Source organism: Phyllobates terribilis, unplaced genomic scaffold (genome assembly GCF_046119375.1).
Source record: "Phyllobates terribilis strain yellow unplaced genomic scaffold, ASM4611937v1 Scaffold_5__5_contigs__length_657084704, whole genome shotgun sequence".
NCBI classification, from domain to species: Eukaryota; Metazoa; Chordata; class Amphibia; order Anura; family Dendrobatidae; genus Phyllobates; species Phyllobates terribilis.
Genome location: NW_027362765.1, coordinates 394197626 through 394219138, shown reverse-complemented (window position 1 = coordinate 394219138; position 21513 = coordinate 394197626). Strand labels below are relative to the sequence as shown.

Sequence of the window (21513 nt, the reverse complement as noted above, 5' to 3'; positions counted from 1 at the left end):
TGAGGGCGGCTCTTTGCCTCTGTACAGGAAGTGAGGGCGGCTCTTTGCCTCTGTACAGGAAGTGAGGGCGGCTCTTTGCCTCTGTACAGGAAGTGAGGGCGGCTCTTTGCCTCTGTACAGGAAGTGAGGGCGGCTCTTTGCCTCTGTACAGGAAGTGAGGGCGGCTCTTTGCCTCTGTACAGGAAGTGAGGGCGGCTCTTTGCCTCTGTACAGGAAGTGAGGGCGGCTCTTTGCCTCTGTACAGGAAGTGAGGGCGGCTCTTTGCCTCTGTACAGGAAGTGAGGGCGGCTCTTTGCCTCTGTACAGGAAGTGAGGGCGGCTCTTTGCCTCTGTACAGGAAGTGAGGGCGGCTCTTTGCCTCTGTACAGGAAGTGAGGGCGGCTCTTTGCCTCTGTACAGGAAGTGAGGGCGGCTCTTTGCCTCTGTACAGGAAGTGAGGGCGGCTCTTTGCCTCTGTACAGGAAGTGAGGGCGGCTCTTTGCCTCTGTACAGGAAGTGAGGGCGGCTCTTTGCCTCTGTACAGGAAGTGAGGGCGGCTCTTTGCCTCTGTACAGGAAGTGAGGGCGGCTCTTTGCCTCTGTACAGGAAGTGAGGGCGGCTCTTTGCCTCTGTACAGGAAGTGAGGGCGGCTCTTTGCCTCTGTACAGGAAGTGAGGGCGGCTCTTTGCCTCTGTACAGGAAGTGAGGGCGGCTCTTTGCCTCTGTACAGGAAGTGAGGGCGGCTCTTTGCCTCTGTACAGGAAGTGAGGGCGGCTCTTTGCCTCTGTACAGGAAGTGAGGGCGGCTCTTTGCCTCTGTACAGGAAGTGAGGGCGGCTCTTTGCCTCTGTACAGGAAGTGAGGGCGGCTCTTTGCCTCTGTACAGGAAGTGAGGGCGGCTCTTTGCCTCTGTACAGGAAGTGAGGGCGGCTCTTTGCCTCTGTACAGGAAGTGAGGGCGGCTCTTTGCCTCTGTACAGGAAGTGAGGGCGGCTCTTTGCCTCTGTACAGGAAGTGAGGGCGGCTCTTTGCCTCTGTACAGGAAGTGAGGGCGGCTCTTTGCCTCTGTACAGGAAGTGAGGGCGGCTCTTTGCCTCTGTACAGGAAGTGAGGGCGGCTCTTTGCCTCTGTACAGGAAGTGAGGGCGGCTCTTTGCCTCTGTACAGGAAGTGAGGGCGGCTCTTTGCCTCTGTACAGGAAGTGAGGGCGGCTCTTTGCCTCTGTACAGGAAGTGAGGGCGGCTCTTTGCCTCTGTACAGGAAGTGAGGGCGGCTCTTTGCCTCTGTACAGGAAGTGAGGGCGGCTCTTTGCCTCTGTACAGGAAGTGAGGGCGGCTCTTTGCCTCTGTACAGGAAGTGAGGGCGGCTCTTTGCCTCTGTACAGGAAGTGAGGGCGGCTCTTTGCCTCTGTACAGGAAGTGAGGGCGGCTCTTTGCCTCTGTACAGGAAGTGAGGGCGGCTCTTTGCCTCTGTACAGGAAGTGAGGGCGGCTCTTTGCCTCTGTACAGGAAGTGAGGGCGGCTCTTTGCCTCTGTACAGGAAGTGAGGGCGGCTCTTTGCCTCTGTACAGGAAGTGGGGGCGGCTCTTTGCCTCTGTACAGGAAGTGGGGGGGTGGCTCTTTGCCTCTGTACAGGAAGTGGGGGGGTGGCTCTTTGCCTCTGTACAGGAAGTGGGGGGGTGGCTCTTTGCCTCTGTACAGGAAGTGGGGGGGTGGCCCTTTGCCTCTGTACAGGAAGTGGGGGGGTGGTCCTTTGCCTCTGTACAGGAAGTGGGGGGGCTTCCCTTTGCCTCTGTACAGGAAGTGGGGGGGCTTCCCTTTGCCTCTGTACAGGAAGTGGGGGAGGCGGCCCTTTGCCTCTGTACAGGAAGTGGGGGGGGCGGCCCTTTGCCTCTGTACAGGAAGTGAGGGGGCGGCCCTTTGCCTCTGTACAGGAAGTGGGGGGGTGGTCCTTTGCCTCTGTACAGGAAGTGGGGGGGCTTCCCTTTGCCTCTGTACAGGAAGTGGGGGGGCTTCCCTTTGCCTCTGTACAGGAAGTGGGGGGGGCTTCCCTTTGCCTCTGTACAGGAAGTGGGGGGGGCTTCCCTTTGCCTCTGTACAGGAAGTGGGGGGGGCTTCCCTTTGCCTCTGTACAGGAAGTGGGGGAGGCGGCCCTTTGCCTCTGTACAGGAAGTGGGGGAGGCGGCCCTTTGCCTCTGTACAGGAAGTGGGGGAGGCGGCCCTTTGCCTCTGTACAGGACGTGGGGGGGGCGGCCCTTTGCCTCTGTACAGGAAGTGGGGGGTGCGGCCCTTTGCCTCTACAGGAAGTGGGGGGGCGGCCCTTTGCCTCTACAGGAAGTGGGGGGGCGGCTCTTTGCCTCTGTACAGGAAGTGGGGGGGGCGTCCCTTTGCCTCTGTACAGGAAGTGGGGGGGGCGGCCCTTTGCCTCTGTACAGGAAGTGGGGGGGGCGGCCCTTTGCCTCTGTACAGGAAGTGGGGGGGCGGCCCTTTGCCTCTGTACAGGACGTGGGGGGGGCGGCCCTTTGCCTCTGTACAGGACGTGGGGGGGGGCGGCCCTTTGCCTCTGTACAGGAAGTGAGGGGGCGGCCCTTTGCCTCTGTACAGGAAGTGGGGGGGTGGTCCTTTGCCTCTGTACAGGAAGTGGGGGGGCTTCCCTTTGCCTCTGTACAGGAAGTGGGGGGGCTTCCCTTTGCCTCTGTACAGGAAGTGGGGGGGGCTTCCCTTTGCCTCTGTACAGGACGTGGGGGGGGGCGGCCCTTTGCCTCTGTACAGGAAGTGAGGGGGCGGCCCTTTGCCTCTGTACAGGAAGTGGGGGGGTGGTCCTTTGCCTCTGTACAGGAAGTGGGGGGGCTTCCCTTTGCCTCTGTACAGGAAGTGGGGGGGCTTCCCTTTGCCTCTGTACAGGAAGTGGGGGGGGCTTCCCTTTGCCTCTGTACAGGAAGTGGGGGGGGCTTCCCTTTGCCTCTGTACAGGAAGTGGGGGAGGCGGCCCTTTGCCTCTGTACAGGAAGTGGGGGAGGCGGCCCTTTGCCTCTGTACAGGAAGTGGGGGAGGCGGCCCTTTGCCTCTGTACAGGACGTGGGGGGGGCGGCCCTTTGCCTCTGTACAGGAAGTGGGGGGTGCGGCCCTTTGCCTCTACAGGAAGTGGGGGGGCGGCCCTTTGCCTCTACAGGAAGTGGGGGGGCGGCTCTTTGCCTCTGTACAGGAAGTGGGGGGGGCGTCCCTTTGCCTCTGTACAGGAAGTGGGGGGGGCGGCCCTTTGCCTCTGTACAGGAAGTGGGGGGGGCGGCCCTTTGCCTCTGTACAGGAAGTGGGGGGGCGGCCCTTTGCCTCTGTACAGGACGTGGGGGGGGCGGCCCTTTGCCTCTGTACAGGACGTGGGGGGGGGCGGCTCTTTGTCTCTGTACAGGAAATTGAGGGCAATTCTTATGTTGTAAAAAGAGATATAGTATGTAAAAAGAACAAACAATATAAATTAAGGCAGTAAAAGAGATTATGTGAAATCTTCTTCATTACAGCGCCCCTCTGGGCCATAGGTTTGATTTGATATTGCTGCATTAATGTCAGTGGTATTGAGCTGCAGTACAAGACGTAGCGCCCAGTAAAAAATTGCAATCTTTCTCGGGGAAAAAAAAAAGTTAGTATATTTTTTTTTTTCTCTCAAATCCCAGAAACGTTTGAGGGTTAAGTCTCTAACTGGGTGGGAAGCATGCAATGTATCTCTAATTGATATTCAGAGGTCAGTAGTGAAAAGAAAAAGTTCACAGATTTGCACCCGATCTGCCGTAATTGCAGAGAGATCACAGTGTAGGTTGTGTTCACACTTTCCCAGCCGTGTTGTAACGTGCATTTATACATGATGATGATTTGGCTTTTTACAGTAAAGTGCTTCAGAGCTGCGTGCATTTTAGGTTACACATTAAACATCTGTTTCTGCTCAATTCCCAACTGTATACATTGCGCTCTGACGTCTCGTTCTGTGACTATTACAGAATAGACGCCGACTCATACCCTGAAAACCTGTGGGTGCAAATCTGTAGGATTGAACGTTTAGGATGCGTTCACATGTGCAGGTTATCGGCTGCAAATCCGCGGCAAATTTGTGACACGCTGCATGATTAGTCCCAGATTTCACTCTGTAGATTGCAAAGTCCTCAGTAAAATCTGCAGCATTAATGGACGTGCTGATGCACCGGTCACTTTCCGCTGCATTTTCTATGTACGGGCGTGTGTCGGATCCGGTAATCTGTAAAAGATTTTAAGCAGTTAACGTCCTGCTGAGGATTCACTTGCTGGGTTAATGCTGCGTATTACAGGACAGGCATCATGAACAAGATGGAACTAATTCTGATTCTCACTCAGCAGATAAAAAAAAAATCCACTGTGGAAATTGACATTTGCAGCAATGCACAGAGTGAAATCCACAGCTCCGCTACATTCTAGTTCTGTAATGGGGTCCCTGTCATGTGCTAGCTTTAATATGAGCTATTTTGCATGCAGGCCCTGTAAAGGGGGTCCTCATTATGTGCTGGCTCTGCTGCATGGTGGCCCTGTAATGGGGTCTTCATTATGTGCTGGCTCTGCTGCACGGTGACCCTGTAATGGGGTCTTCATTATGTGCTGGCTCTGCTGCACAGAGACCCTGTAATGGGATCCTCATGTGCTGGCTCTGCTGCATGCTGGCCCTGTAATGGGGTCCTCATTATGTGCTGGCTCTGCTGCATGCTGGCCCTGTAATGGGGTCTTCATTATGTGCTGGCTCTGCTGCATGCTGGCCCTGTAATGGGATCCTCATGTGCTGGCTCTGCTGAATGATGGCCCTGTAATGGCATCCTCATGTGCTGGCTCTGCTGCATGCTGGCCCTGTAATGGGGTCTTCATTATGTGCTGGCTCTGATGCATGCTGGACCTGTAATGGCATCCTCATGTGCTGGCTCTGCTGCATGGTGGCCCTGTAATGGCATCCTCATGTGCTGGCTCTGCTGCATGCTGGCCCTGTAATGGCATCCTCATGTGCTGGCTCTGCTGCATGATGGCCCTGTAATGGGGTCTTCATTATGTGCTGGCTCTGCTGCATGGTGGCCCTGTAATGAGGTCCTCATTATGTGCTGGCTCTGCTGCATGGTGGCCCTGTAATGGGGTCTTCATTATGTGCTTGCTCTGCTGCACGGTGACCCTGTAATGGGGTCCTAATTATGTGCTGGCTCTGCTGCATGGTGTCCCTGTAATGGGGTCTTCATTATGTGCTGGCTCTGCTGCATGGTAACCCTGTAATGGGGTCCTCATTATGTGCTGGCTCTGCTGCATGGTGGCCCTGTAATGGGGTCCTCATTATGTGCTGGCTCTGCTGTGTGGTGGCCCTGTAATGGGGTCCTCATTATGTGCTGGCTCTGCTGCATGCTGGCCCTGTAATGAGGTCTGCATTATGTGCTGGCTCTGCTGCATGCTGGCCCTGTAATGGGGTCCTCATGTGCTGGCTCTGCTGCATGCTGGCTCTGTAATGGGGTCTGCATTATGTGCTGCCTCTGCTGCATGGTGGCCCTGTAATGTACTATGGGGGTCTCTTCTGCATGCCGACTGTAAGTCACAGCCTTGTGTTTGCTCAGCTTTAGTGGGTATGTTGCATGCAGGCTGTGTAACTGGGTCTTCATTATGTGCTGGCTCTGCTGCATTTTGGCTCTGTAATGAGGTCCCTGTTGTGCTTGCTCTACTAAGGTGGCATGCTGGTTCTATTATGTGGTCCTTGTCTTGTGCTTACTCTGCTATGGAGCATGCGGGTTCTGTTATGAAGTCCCTGGTTTTTGCTTGCTCAGTATGGAGGGGGCATTCTGGTTCTGTTATGGGGTCCCTGGCTTGTGCTTGCTCCTCTATGGGGGCATGCTGGTTCTGTTATGGGGTCCCTGGCTTCTGCTTGCTTTATGGGGGCACGCTGGTTCTGTTATGGGGTCCCTGGCTTCCTCTTGGTTTATGGGGGTATGCTGGTTCTGTTATGGGGTCCCTGGCTTCTGCTTGCTTTATGGGGGCATGCTGGTTCTGTTATGGGGTCCCTGGCTTCTGCTTGCTCCATGGGGGCATGCTGGTTCTGCCATGGGGTCCCTGGTTTCTGCTTGCTCCATGGTGGCATGCTGGTTCTGCCATGGGGTCCCTGGTTTCTGCTTGCTCTATGGGGGCATGCTGGTTCTATTATGGGGTCCCTGGCTTCTGCTTGCTTTATGGGGGCACGCTGGTTCTGTTATGGGGTCCCTGGCTTCTGCTTGCTCCATGGGGGCATGCTGGTTCTGTTATGGGGTCCCTGGCTTCTGCTTGCTTTATGGGGGCACGCTGGTTCTGTTATGGGGTCCCTGGTTTCTGCTTGCTCTATGGGGGCATGCTTGTTCTGTTATGGGGTCCCTGGCTTCTGCTTGCTCTATGGAGGCATGCTGGTTCTGTTATGGGGTCACTGGCTTCTGCTTGCTTTATGGGGGTATGCTGGTTCTGTTATGGGGTCCCTGGCTTCTGCTTGCTTTATGGGGGCATGCTGGTTCTTTTATGGGGTCCCTGGCTTCTGCTTGCTTTATGGGGGCATGCTGGTTCTGTTATGGGGTCCCTGGCTTCTGCTTGCTCTATGGGGGCATGCTGGTTCTGTTATGGGGTCCCTGGCTTCTACTTGCTTTATGGGGGCATGCTGGTTCTGTTATGAGGTCCCTGACTTGTGCTTGCTTTATGGGGGCATGCTGGGTCTGTTATGAGGTCCCTGACTTGTGCTTGCTCCGCTGTAGGGGGCTCTGACATGCTGACTGTACTGGGGACACATGTCCTGTTGCTACTTTAGGGGTCTCTGTATCATGCTCGGTCTGTGATTGGGTACTTTTGGGTACTCTGCCTCTTGTAGATAATGCTGCTCTTTGGATAATCTACATTTATAGTCAAAAAGGGAAAAAAACAAGTCGGCGTTCAACAATTTGCTTACAAAATAAAAAACAACAAAACAAAACCATTCTTTTTAATTCTTAGTTGCTTATTGTGTGGCTGCCCCTCCGTGCGGGCAGCGAGCGCTCCGCACACACGAATTCCCACATTCCTCGCCTTTTTTTTTTTTTTATTAACCTTCTCTTTTCTTCCAGAACAAGGCATTAATTCAGTGGAAGACGGAAACTACACCAAAGCGATTGAACTGTTCAGTGACGCCATCAGATTAGATCCTAAAGATTACAGGTAAAAATGTGCAGCCGGGGAACGTCAGACGGGTCTGCCGGAGGACTTGTATCTCCCCATCATGTCAACTGCGGTGGAAATTGGATTTGTGCTCTGATTCCTTGAATTTTAAGGAAATGTTTGTTCATCGTGATAGATAACATTATCTGTGTACGTAACATGGGGAATATACTGACCTCATCCAAGTCTGTAGTTATCAGTCATTGTACAGGAGGAGGAGGTGAGCTGTGACATCAACTAACGTAAATGGTGGATCCTGTGTTAACACCTCTATATACAGTAGATAATACAGGATCCACCATTCACAATAGGTGATGTCACAGCTCACCTCCTCCTCCTGTACAATGAGTGATAACACCTCTATATACAGTAGATAACACAGGATTCATCATTCACAATAGGTGATGTCACAGCTCACCTCCTCTCCCTCCTGTACAATGAGTGATATCTACTGTATATAGAGGTGTTATCAGTCATTGTATAGGAGGAGGTGACCTGTGACATCACCTTTTGTTAATGGTGGATCCTGTGTTACCTACTGTATATAAAGGTGTCATTGTACAGCAGGAGGTGGAGGTGAGCTGTGAAGACTGACTTGAGCAGAAGTTGTTTTCTCATTTTCCCCATTGCATATTGATGGCGCTGGTTATGGATGCTGTAGGAGGTTACAGGGCTCCAGATATAGCTAAAATGATTGATTTATTTTTGGAGGGCCGAGTTTAAGTCTTGTGATATTCTAGTTTACCAGATGGTGCCGAACTATTGGACGTGGAGAAAGTTTTTTGTTTGTTTTTTTCCCCTGTAATGACTTTCTTGGCCTCACTAATATTTTGTGCACTTTGCAGGTATTTTGGAAACCGTTCCTATTGCTACGAGCAGCTAGAGCTTTACCCCAAGGCCCTGGTGGACGCAGACGTTTCCATACAGCTCTCAGCTGATTGCCCTAAGGGTTATTTCAGGAAAGGCCGGGCCCTGAAGGGATGCAATGTACGTCGCTCTTTAAAGTTGTAGTAACTTTGGCTTCAGGCGCTTTGGCTGCTTTCCCGTGTCTGTGTTGCATACGGTATTAGTCGTGTGCAATGTTAATGTAGGATGGATGAAGATTCACACACTGGTTATACACGGTATATATGTACTGGATGAGCCTGGTATACAGCATCCTGCTCCGCTGTATATATCCACCAATGAGAAGTATTATGTAATCTGCACCCTTTCTGTATAATCAGGGACCCCCTTAAATGTTAAGAGAAGCCTGTGACATGCATGCTGCTGCACAGGGCGCAGCCGTCGCCTTTCTTGTGCCTTACACCTGCACTTGTGCCCCTCCATCATCCTGCTCAACATTTTGTGAAGCTTTTAATAGATGTGATGTGGTCGCCTCTCCCTGTAGATAAAATAACCTAGGTTTACTTGCCATTAACAGTTTGTTGTCCTTTTGCACAGAGGTATCCCGAAGCAGAAGAAGCCTTCAAGATGGTGTTAAAGTTGGATGACGGGTGCAGCGAGGCTTCAAAGGAGATACACACTTGCCAAGTTTTGCAACTCATGGTAATTTAGTGGCTTTTTTTTTATACATTCCTGCATTTTGATTATTTTTGGCCTGTGTAATATAGTTGATAAAATGCCATTAGGTAAAATAAAAATGTCAGTAAATCTTGGGATACTCAGGATAGTTCTCTGCTTTTTTTTTTTCTTTTTCCTCGATCACATCACAATTCTGTATTTCCAGCTGTGCTGCAGTGGAAAGCATGGTGAAAGTGCTGAGGTGCAATATAAAGCATGGAGGAAGGGCAGGTCATCAGAAAGTGAGTCTCCAGTAGTCAGTGTAGATGAAGGGGTAAAATTGCAAACCACATGATAAAAACAAACAACTTTGTAATTTACCTCTGGTTCACACGTCGCAGATTTGCGGTATCAATTCCGCACAGCAAGTCCGCAGCTATTTACAGTACAAGTAAATGGGTTTTTCAAAATCCCAATCACACGTTGCAGAAAAAAAAATCCGCATGACAGTGAAAGCATGGTGCAGATTTCATATTTTGGGGATTATCATTGCAGTTTCCCCCATATTCTATGCACCGTAGATGAACTGTGGGGAAAATCTGCAGCCAAATCCAGCGGATTCTTAACTGAATCAGCAGCGGAAATTTTCTGCAATGTGTGATTGTAGCCTTATTAAAATTCCTCTGCTCTCAAGAACGGAAGGACTTTTAATTCTATAGTTTTTAGGTTGTTGTCCAGGTTACCGGCCAACTCTGCCGTCTTAGGGGTGGCTGATTTCCTAGGCAAGGAGCATGCAATTACAAGAAGTCCTCTATACAGATTGTAAGCACTGCTGTGAAGTTGGCCGGATTACTGGATCTGCCAAGCTTCATTGCCCCTCCGATGCTGCTCATGCAAATCTGTCTCTGCTTGCAGCATCTGAGACAGGACACATTTCAGACTAGCATTAAAGCCGTGCCGCTGGTCCAAACTGTCACTCAAGGGAAAGTTGCTGCACACCAGCAAGCAGGGGGCAGAGGAGCAGAGGAGCGGTGCTCTGCAGCAAGCAGGAGGCAGAGGAGCGGTGCGCTCCTGAAGACTGAAGAAGAGATGAACCCTTTTAAGATTTTGCACCTTACTCCATACAGTTATACTTGTTCACAAATTTGTAGCCAAATGTTGCCTCCATCATTTTCAACATCTCTGATTGCTGTCAGGGAAGTAGTTCATTCTTAACATCCAGATTTCGGAGATTATGGAGATGCTGAGCAAATAAAATAGATGTTTATAATCCTCCAATAAATAAATAAAATCATCAAAGCAGAAAACTGGATACGCTGCGTCAAAGTAAGCTACAGATTTTTAGTATTTTTAACATACTCTAAGGTGTATTTCACTATTTTTGTAGGATCTGGGTTTTACCCAGGGACAAAGCCTTCACTTGGTAGAGGAATACGGATCTGTCGCTGCTGTATTGGAAGCGCCAATTTCTGCTAAAGGTGATTTTCCGGACAGTTACCCTTATTTACGGGGGCGCAGGCCGAACTCTCGGTGACTCTTCTTCTCCTTCTTTTCCCGGCAGTCTTGCAGGAGAACATGAAGCTCGATGAGACGGTAGAAGAGGAGCTGCTCTTCCTAAATGAATTGTCTGAGTGAGTGCGACTGCCGCCACATCTGCTGCCGGAGGAAACCCTATAAATCTGTAATGGCTGACAACAGCGTATAAATGCTCTCCACAAGTATTTCACTTATGCAGATTGTCTTCCCTTTTTAATCTTGAAGTCAGGCGTGCGTTCCACGGTTCAGTTCCTTCCCGAGCGTCTTCGCTGGGATATTATTATAAACTATTTTATTGGAGAATGTTTCTCGACAACTGCCGTCTCTTATTACAGGATCCGTTTCCACCGCTTTCTATCATGTTGGCTGCGGTGGACTCTGTTCTTTATCTTCTGGTTACTATAGATGTAGCAGAGCTGAATTTTGAACGGAGCATTTTCTTTTCTTTTTCTTTTCTTTTTTTAGGGTATAATAATGCTATGTTCACACAAATACATTTTTGCTGCTTTTTTATGCAAACTAAAAGCTGCTTTTTACAGTACCAGCAAAAGCTGAGATTTCAGAAATCTCATGCACACACATTTGTTTTTGTTTTTCCTGACTGAATTGAAAAACTGCTGCCTTTTTGTAAACTGCGGCTTGTCACTTCTTTCAGCATTTTTTTCACCTATTTATTTTTCTGTCCCCCCTTCCCCCAAGTTTAAACTATAATGTCTTCATGTTCTCACCTGAGAATGGCAGTTAGGATTATTACAGTTTAGTAATGTGTGCAAAGTAAATGTTGGCTGACCAAGGTGTGAAATTGAACAATACCTGATCAACTCATGGGGCCAACCAAAATGTGAAAGTAAACAGTGTAGTATGAACTCAATACTCTGCCAATGTCTTAGGTAAACTATTCCTGACCAATTCACCTCCCCCCACTGTTACATTTTGTGTATTTTTTCATGTGAATGTTTTTATTCAGAATAGTCACTATTTTCTCAGACATAAAAATGTTTTTCCACTAAATAATTTAATCAGATTGCCCTTTTTCCAAAAATGTTTTTATGGTTTCCCATATGTCTTGCATTGGTGACCTGTGTTCATACTTATATGGGGGAAGCAAATCTGAACTTTGGGATCCTGAAAAATGCAACAAAAAGCACAGCAAAACCTGCTTTTTGTAAGCAGCTTCTTTACTGTTAAGAGAGCAGGTTTTGCAGCAAAAACGCAACATGTGAACATAACCTTAGATGATTGATGGGTCCAATCCCCGAAACACCCACTGATCCGCTGAATTTTTGCACCAGATCTGGCACAGCCCCGTACTTTGTGTAGTAGCCACACAGGGTACTGCAAGATTATTTCTATGCAATGACTTAGGAGACCACTGGCTGTATGGGCTCGTTATTCAGTGTTTGGTCCCTTAGTTCCAGTGAAGGGAAATCTTAATTCTTCAGCACAAAATGTCGTGGACAACTGTAGCTTTGTGGGAACCTTTTGGGGTTCGCCATTTTCAGGTCCCCATGGCGGTGCCCAGTGCACAAGCTCCATACAGACATGGAGGGGAGAACATGATCGGCTGCACAGAGCCCGGACCTCAGGCCCATCCAACACCTAGACCGGAGGCTGTGAGTCCGGCCTCCCCCCCAATATAAGTATCTGGCCTCACAAATGGTATTCTGGATGAAGGGGCAAAAATTCCCAAAATCCTATAAAAAAAAAAAACCCTTCTGATAAGAGCTGGAGCCGTTATATCTGCAGAGGGGTGACTCCATATTAACGTCTATGGATGTGGAATGTGGAGGGGGCACATACTTTTCTCCATATAATGTGTATATACAAACACTGTTTTAATGTGAGGTTCTAGACAAACGTTTTTATTAGCTAGCCATGTAAGCCCACCTGCCACGACAAGGCGACATTCACATCTGTAACTGAATGTATAAAAATATGCGAAGATTTAGTATTTGCATAAATCTTGGCACCCTCAGAACATTGTTTATTTAGCAACATTTTGTGGCTATTCAGGATTTGCTTTTCTCAGGTTGATTTCTTTGTCATCTCCCTGCACTGACTTCTCCTGCCTCGTATATTGTTCTGCAGGACGCAGAGCTGTTCGCTGTGGGTAGGAAACGTCACCGACCAGATAACGGAAAAGCAGCTGCGGGACCTGTTTAAATAGTAAGGAAAAGCTTTATATTCACCGTTTCTGCTGCTTTATGTAAAGGGCCGGCATTTTAAGCTGCTTTGTTTTCGGCTGGGCGGCTTCTTGCTGCAGTAAAAAGCTTCTCCCGGGTATGCCGCTCGACGCAGTGGGACCCCATTGATTGCCAGAACAGGGGTCTTGGGACCTATGTGTTCTCTTATTTACGAGACCCCAGACACGATCAGTTGATTGGAGCGACTTTTTGCGCACGCGCCCCGCTATCCTATTCAAAGCCTACGACGCACCGACCGGCTATCTCCATATCTTCAATGCGCATGCGCAACCGGCCGCTCCATGCAACATGTGTGGCTGAGATCAGGTAAAGTCACAAGTCCCCCCATTCTGGCGATCATTGCGAGACCCACACCGATCTTACAATTATGCTCTATCAAGTTGATGGTAAATTTTATAGTCTGGAATACCCCTTTAAATGCACATTTAATAGCATGTAACGTGAGGTTAAAGTTTGCTACATCACAAAAATTAATTTGTAAAAAATAATATACTGTGATGTATCAAACTATAACATGCCATTCAAAAAAGCAACAAAATTAAAAACAAAATGAAAAATGTAATTGTTATATATCTTTGTTACTAATAATGTTTATAATATTATTAAATGTTTAAAATTAAATAGTAAAAATAATACACTGTGATGTAGCAAACTAAGACGCCATTAAAAAAGCAAAAAAAAATTGATGAAATTAAAAAATACAATTAAAAATGTAATTGTTATATATCATTGTTACTAATATTATTGTGTATAATAAATAATGGTTTAAAATTAGCCCCTTCACGCCGCAGCCCTTTTCTGTTTTTGGTTTTTCATTTTTTGCTCCCCTTCTTCTCAGAGCCATAGCCTTTTTATTTTTCGGTCAATATGGCCGTGTGGGGCTTATTTTTTGTGGGACGAGTTGTACTTTTGAACGCCACCATTGGTTTTACCATATCATGTACTGGAAAAAGGGAAAAAAAGTGCAATTCCACAATTGGTTTTTTTTCTTACCATGTTCACTAAATGCTAAAACTGACCTGCCATTCTTATGCTCCAGATCATTACGAGTTTGTAGACACCAAACATGTTTAGGTTCTTTTTTATTTGAGTGGTGAAAAAAAATCCAGTTTGTTTAAAAAAACAAAAACAAAAAAAAACGTTATTTTCTGAGACCCTCAGCATCTCCATTTTTCGGGATCTGGGGCCGGGTGAGGGATTATTTTCTGCGCGCCGAGTTGATGTTTTTATTGATACCAGTTTGGTTCAGATACGATCTTTTGATCGCCCGTTATTGCATTTTATTGCAATGTTGCGGCGACAAAAAAACGTAATTTTGGTGTTTACGTTTTTTTATCGTTACGTCGTTTACCGATTGGATTAGCCCAATCTATCAACATAAAAAAATATATATATTCTGAACGCGGCGATACCAAATGTGTATATTTTGTTTGTTTTTTTAATTTTATTTTGAAAGGGGGGTGATTTTAAACTTTTTTTTAAATTTTTTTTTTTAATATTTTTAAAACCTTTTTTTCTACTTTTTTTACTTGCTTCAATAGTCTCCTTAGGAGACTTGAAGCTGCGATTGTCCGATCACCTCTGCTTTGTTTAACAAAAGTGCTCATCTGCTATGAACGCCGACCACTGGGTGGCGCTCATAGCAGATCGGCTATGACAACCACAAGGGGAGGGTGGGTCTCATCCAGACCCCGGGTTGTCATGCCAACCCATCAGTGACCCGCGATCATGTGATGGGGTCTCCGATGGGCGGAGCCAACAATTCACTCCCCGGAAGCGCGAGTTAAATGCCGCGGTCAGTTTGACAGTGGCATTTAACTAGTTAACAGCCGCAGGTGGATCGCGATTTCACCCGCGGCTGCTGCTTGCACATGTCGGCTGTAAGAATCAGCTGACATGTGCCCGGAAAAGTGCGGTCTCAGCGCCGGAGTCTGCACCACAGGGGGGGACAGGGCATTTGCAGTACATGTTCGGCACATGTTGTGAAGGGGTTAAATAGCAAAAATAATACACTGTGATGTAGCAAACTATCGCATGCCATTAAAAAAAGCAAAAATAAATAAATAAATAAATAAATGTAATTAAAAATGTAATTGTTATATATCATTGTTACTAATAATATTGTTTATATTATTAAATAATTATTTAAAATTAAATAGTAAAAATAGCACACTTTTTTGCTTTTCCTCATATTTTGCACTAGGTTTTCTGGTTTTCGGCACGCTTTTTTGCTTTTTCTGTTTCTTAGAATTGAGATTGGCCATCATTTCACTTAGTTCAGTTTCACAGATTGTGACTGTACCTGTATATTCTGCGGAGGGGAACGTCTTGGCTTCATCTCATTAACTCTGTTTGCCTCTGATAATTAGCCTTGAAATTAGCGTTGTCGTTACGTGTTACTTAAAAGCATCGCTCTGCAACAGTGGTCAGCCGGAGCGCTCTGCTTAATGGATGGCGGGAGGCAATGCCAGCACCTTTCCATAGTCCTCTCATTAGTCTAAGAGGTTTTTTTTTTTTTACTCAGAAATAATAATTTAATATTTATTATTTATCTTAATTATTTTAATTTTTAGACCATTTATTGCCCGGTCGGAGGGCATGACTTCCATTTATCAGTTGATCACAGAGTGTTCTGCTGCTGAAATCCTCAGCGATCAGATGTGATCAGTGATGGAATAAGGCGGAAAGTGTTCAATTCTCCTTCAGCGCCTCCGCAGGAGAAATAAAGAATTGCAGAATTCAGAACAAACATGGCAGATGTGCTGTTTTTTCCATTCCTTTGTAATTTTTATTTTCTGAAATTAGATGAGCATCTGATTAACCAACTGACCCTGCAGAAAGCTCTGGGACTTGCTGGCAAAACATCAATAATGTAGAGTTTACGTTTTTACAGCAATTTTTAATTTTTTGCAACTTATTTAATATATTTTTTTTTTTTTGCAATTTTATTTCATTTTTCTCCCCCAGTTATGGTGAAATTCACAGCATTCGTCTCCTCGGTGAAAGATTCTGTGCGTTTGTAAACTTTAAATGCCCCATTGCGACAGCCAGAGCACTTGAGGCGCTGCAGGTAAGAAGTCGCACGTGTGTATTCTGTATACCTAGTAATAGCTTCTTTAGGTGTATGAGCGCGTATGTTGTAGCGGTACAGCTCTTCTTATCCTGCTTTTTTAAGGAAGCTTCTAGCAAGCAGATTGGGTGGGCAGCACGTTCTTCCCAGTACATATTACTTCACAATGTCTAGTTTACAGATGACGCTTCCCAGAACTGAAATCATTACAGCAAACTCTATGCAGGTATCAAACCAGTAGGTTATGGTGGAAGATCTCAGCTCTGAAGCCTGCAGAACTATAATACCGCTTATGCAAGTTATCTCTCCCCCAGAAGGAAGAAAAACTGCTGTTACACGCCTGTTTTAGCGCCCCCTGCTGTTACACGCCTGTTTTAGCGCCCCCTGCTGTTACATTCCTGTTTTAGCACCCCCTGCTGTTACATTCCTGTTTTAGCGCCCCCTGCTGTTACATTCCTGTTTTAGCGCCCCCTGCTGTTACACGCCTGTTTTAGCGCCCCCTGCTAAATTGCCAATTTTTTTTAACATCACAATTTTTTATACAAAAAAAAAAAAAAAAACAGATTGTAATCTTGCAGTTTACACACCGGCCACTGGAATTTTTTTTCTTTCTCATACTTCCTGTGCTTTCAAGAAGTTTTCAGCAGGCTCATTATCATCAGAGGGAGGAGTACACATATGATAACACATGATACACCAATCACAATAGGTGATGTCACAGCTCACCTCCTCCCCCCCTCCCTTCACATTGACCTTTGCACATGCTTATTAGCTGCTTCAGTATAAAAGATGGCATCAGAGTCATTTTAGCTAATGTACATGTATTATTTCCTGAAACAGGAAATTAGTCAAACCCCGCCGGTGACCAGTGTTAAAATTGTAGGATTCCTCTTTTTTTTAATGTTTTTAATACAGATTGTGATGGGGGAAAAAACTGTATGAAAAATAGATTTCACACTACTTATTTTTGCCAATTTTTTTCCCATATCACAATCTGTATTAATAAAAAAAAATAGAAAAATTGCAATTCTCACACTGGCCACTGGGGCTTTTTTTAGTATCTAGCTTCCTGTTTCAGGAAACAACACCTGTACATAGCCACAATGAACAGACTTGGTCTCAATCTTTTATATTAAAGCAGCTAATGAGCGCGTGCAAGGGTCACTGTGAAGGAGGAGGAGGTGAGCTGTGTCCTCACCTATTGCGATTGGTGGATTCGGTGTAGCAGCTGTATATGGAGGTGTATTCCGAGCCTGCTGAAAACTGAAAGGAAGTATGAGTAAGAAGAAAAAAAAATTAGTGGTCGGTGTGAAAATAAGTTACTAATTTTGGAAGGGGTCTTTTTCAAAAAAATGAAAGAGGGGGAAAAAAATTATTTTGCTTCTATCCACAGGGTAAAGAAGTAGAGAACACAAAGTTAGTGATTCGATACCCGGACAAGCCTTACCGACCCTTAGCCGTCATCGGTTCAGAAGCACAAACTAAAACTGCAGCAGCAAAGTAAGTTGTGTGACCCCTGCGAGCACTCGCTGCACTTCTGCCTTTATAGATAATCGAGTAGTATCGAGCATCAATCATTATATTATTTTTTAAGGCTACAGCAATGATTTATATTCTATTCTTCTATTGCTGGGTGATGCCTGCTCATCACGGCCCCCTCAGCTTTCCCCATCTGTAAATTACATTTCTGCCTAATAATTATATGTATTAAAAGAAAAATTATGGCGACATCAACTCTATGGTAAGGAATCTGTGTGAGGAGCGTTATGGGGCTGTGCTGGGAGCTGTATTGCGCCTCGGCTTTCTTGGACACAGATGTAATTGAATGGTCCCTGTGCTTTCAGACAACTTGATCTCAAGGGATAGATGATATGATAATTAGACGATCTGCAAATCACTTCATTTAAATGGGGTTGTCCGGCCTTAGTGACTGCAGACTTGTGACTCCTCACACTCACTTCACACTGTGAGGATTCTCCTGCGCTGGGAGTGGGCGGTCATGTGACCACAAGTATGTGATGTGATTAGGTGTGTCCGGCCGCGCATCTCTCGCTGGTACCACTTGTATTTTGCGGCCACACTCTCGGAACCAAAGAATCCTCACAGCGCTCCGAGTGTGAAGATTCACAATTCTGCAGTCACACTGTGAGACTGCAGACATGTACCCGAACGCCGGACAACCCCTTTAATAATTATGATATTTTAACCGAGAAATTTCACTCAAAATGATAGAGGGTCTTCCTTCTGTACAAATTGCAGTTAACTGCTTGTTGCCGAGTGTAATCTGTCTTGAGACAGATTACACAAAGCGGGGGTTGGGCCTTTGTCTTGCTACACCAAACTAGGAGGGCGGGCCTTTGTCTTGCTACACCAAGCTGGGAGGGCGGACCTTTGTCTTGCTACACCAAACTGGGAGGGCGGGCCTTTGTCTTGCTACACCAAGCTGGGAGGGCGGGCCTTTGTCTTGCTACACCAAGCGGGGAGGGCGGGCCTTTGTCTTGCTACACCAAGCGGGGAGGGCGGGCCTTTGTCTTGCTACACCAAGCGGGGAGGGCGGGCCTTTGTCTTGCTACACCAAGCGGGGAGGGCGGGCCTTTGTCTTGCTACACCAAGCGGGGAGGGCGGGCCTTTGTCTTGCTACACCAAGCGGGGAGGGCGGGCCTTTGTCTTGCTACACCAAGCGGGGAGGGCGGGCCTTTGTCTTGCTACACCAAGCGGGGAGGGCGGGCCTTTGTCTTGCTACACCAAGCGGGGAGGGCGGGCCTTTGTCTTGCTACACCAAGCGGGGAGGGCGGGCCTTTGTCTTGCTACACCAAGCGGGGAGGGCGGGCCTTTGTCTTGCTACACCAAGCGGGGAGGGCGGGCCTTTGTCTTGCTACACCAAGCGGGGAGGGCGGGCCTTTGTCTTGCTACACCAAGCGGGGAGGGCGAGCCTTTGTCTTGCTACACCAAGCGGGGAGGGCGGGCCTTTGTCTTGCTACACCAAGCTGGGAGGGCGGGCCTTTGTCTTGCTACACCAAGCTGGGAGGGCGGGCCTTTGTCTTGCTACACCAAGCTGGGAGGGCGGGCCTTTGTCTTGCTACACCAAGCTGGGAGGGCGGGCCTTTGTCTTGCTACACCAAGCTGGGAGGGCGGGCCTTTGTCTTGCTACACCAAGCTGGGAGGGCGGGCCTTTGTCTTGCTACACCAAGCTGGGAGGGCGGGCCTTTGTCTTGCTACACCAAGCTGGGAGGGCGGGCCTTTGTCTTGCTACACCAAGCTGGGAGGGCGGGCCTTTGTCTTGCTACACCAAGCTGGGAGGGCGGGCCTTTGTCTTGCTATACAAAGAGGGGGCGGGCTTTGTTTTGCTTCTGCTCTGCTGCCTGTCTAACTACAAACAGGCATAGTGAAGACAAGCTCTCAGTTCGGGACACCAAGCTATTAAACAATGACCGTATGTTTGCCTCTCCAGAGAGGAAGAGGACTTGAACTCTATAGCACCACCTGTTGGAAGCAGCGGTCCTACAAGTCACAATCAACCCTTTAACGAGCCTTGCAATATGACTTGGGATAAAAGCCGAATCAGAATCTCAAGTCATATTGCAAGGCTCGTTAAAGTGTCAGTTGTGACTTGTAGGATCGCTGGTTCCAACTGATGGCGCTATAGAGTTCAAGTCCTCTTCCCTTCTGAAGAGGCAATTTGCATATTAAATTTCCCAGAGGAGCATTGCACGGCAAATAAGCCTCCTTACATCGGCATGCCAGAGCCGGTATGTCACGCTCCAAAAGGAGAAATGTTACCCCTTCGACAACAATGACAGTAGGAAGGCATGCTAAGAAGTTAGTGAAAGAAAGTTCCAGTCCACATAGTACTGACAGAATACTGATTAAGAAGAACCACCTCCTGAATAAAGGTGGATGGCAATTACAGTGCATATGATCTGTGCACCAAAGGTAGTTTTATCTGGTAATAAAGGGTGACTGCACTGAGACCATGCTGTTACTCCGGTGTTGAGTGTAAGGGTATAGAATTTTTTAGCAGTAGGTGGAGGTAATGATAAGTGATGCCTATGTCTTATCTGGTTGCATATAGCCCTCTGCGTCTCACTGGTGACACTGCAGAACTGTCGTTAGACCTTGAGAGGTGACATGGCCGCGGCCTCGCCGCTCTGCCCTCTGATTGATCTGTAATGGTCTATTTCCTGCTGCTGGTAATGATCGCTCCGGAGGTGCAACATCTTCCTTCTTATAATATTAGTTTTAGGAGCGGTCTTCTGTCCATGAACAGACTGTGCCGATCCTTAAATTCTGCCCATCCTCCTCCCTCTGGTCTGCGCGCCTCGTGTCTCCCATTAATATGCTGCAGAGTAATAATTGCAGTCCTGGGTGACATCTACCATTTGTTCACCCTCCTCGCAACTCGAGCTGATTGCTTTCTCGCCTTAATTCTGCTGCCTGAGCAGTCGGCTCGTGAATCGAGAGCTGGAATGTGCCAAGGGGGCGCGCACCGCGTATCAATATTTAATAATCGCTGAACTGCGCCGACCCAAACGTCTGTTGTTTAAAAGTAGAAAAAAAAAAAACTTTACCGAGCAGCTGGAATATCAGAATGACGAGCAGAAATGTATCAGCGAGCCTCTCTATTCCTGACTGCTTACATGGGAAAGCAGAGGCGTGCGGCCCCCCGATACGCGTGCGGCCTTTAATATTGATCCATTTAAAGGCTACTGCACAATCCATAAATGTAACTAGTAAACTACAACGAAGAAGGATAATAAATGCAATAAAATGAGTTTTTTTTTTTTTTTTTTTTTTTTTTTTTTAGCGCCAAGAAGAAAGTACCCCCTAAAACCAGTGAATGTTTCTACTGGAGGCTGAACGGCTGCACTTATGGGGAGAAATGCCGCTACCGCCACGTACCGGAGAACAAGGGTGCAGACCGAAAGCCTTGGAAAAGTTAATCCATGGGAGGAGCGGACAGGGCCGAAGGACATCATGAAGAAATGCGATCCAAGTGCAATTTCTTAAAAAAAAAAAAAAAAAAAAAAAAAGCCGCAGTCTGTCCATCTCTTATGAGGCGAGAGCTGTACCCGAGCCTGCACTTTACTACTGGACCACGCAGTGGGCATCTGCCCGCACTGTGCCAACTGTTACAGACCAGAGCGGACCGACTATTCTGGAAATATGCAGACCTGTTATAGATCTGTTCATGAACAGGCAGCCGAACGCAGTATTGTACCGCACCATGAAATTGCATAACTGATGCCATAGTTTTGCAGCCCATTTGTGTTTTTTTTTTCCCTTTTTTGGAAGCTATATAATGGTTGTTTTAATTATACAATTCATTTATTTTTCATCTTTTAGGTGTTTTATTGTGTGTGTGTGTATGTATGTATGTATGTGTATATATATATATATATATATATATATATATATATATATATATATATTTGTGTATGGATATTTACAAATTTTATAATATAGATATTATAAAATGTGTTATATATATATATATATATTTATTTTTATTTTTTTTTTTTACACATTTTATTTTTATTTTATAGATTTAATAATGTTATATATTACATAGACAAAAAAATTCACCTAAAGATGAAAAACAAAATATATTACATAACTATATATCCATTATAGAATTAAAAGACCATTAATTTAATATTGTTTACCCGAGAAAAAAATGAACAGAAAAGAAAAAACCCATTTTTTTTTTTAATTCCCTTTTACATACATGCACACAAAAAATTGCAAATACCTGAAAAATATAACTTTAATTGCAAATATATCCACACATTTATGCATTTACATTTATTCATTCCCCTCCCCCACATTGCAAAATCATTTTATGCTTTTTGGTTTTTTTTTTACATTTAGCCGAACATCCAGCTAATCCTCAGTTATGCAATTTCATCCCCCATTATTTAATATATGGTATTTTGAGCCTCAGTCTGCAAGATGAAACTTTCCCTCCATGTTTCTAAGCCATCTCTTGAAGACGACCGCTGCGCCCGTCAGTCGCTGCAGGAAAGCTGGTGTGA

The 21513-nt window shown here is 46.6% G+C and overlaps 1 protein-coding gene across 2 annotated transcripts in view; it reads left to right on the top strand.

Annotated features, from left to right (window-relative positions):
- LOC141271219 (uncharacterized) overlaps positions 1-20806 on the top strand; it is a 61896-nt gene extending 41090 nt beyond the window's left edge. The window contains exons 7-15 of one of the 2 annotated variants that reach the window (XM_073681338.1): positions 7078-7168; positions 8014-8155; positions 8612-8716; positions 10059-10149; positions 10233-10302; positions 12296-12373; positions 15379-15481; positions 16875-16981; positions 20286-20806. In XM_073681338.1, coding sequence (XP_073537439.1) covers positions 7078-7168; positions 8014-8155; positions 8612-8716; positions 10059-10149; positions 10233-10302; positions 12296-12373; positions 15379-15481; positions 16875-16981; positions 20286-20421 — 923 coding nt within the window. In that variant the 3' untranslated portion in view covers positions 20422-20806. The remainder of the gene's footprint in view (positions 1-7077; positions 7169-8013; positions 8156-8611; positions 8717-10058; positions 10150-10232; positions 10303-12295; positions 12374-15378; positions 15482-16874; positions 16982-20285) is intronic. The other variant, XM_073681337.1, reaches the window with a different exon arrangement.
- Positions 20807-21513: the final 707 nt, after the last annotated feature.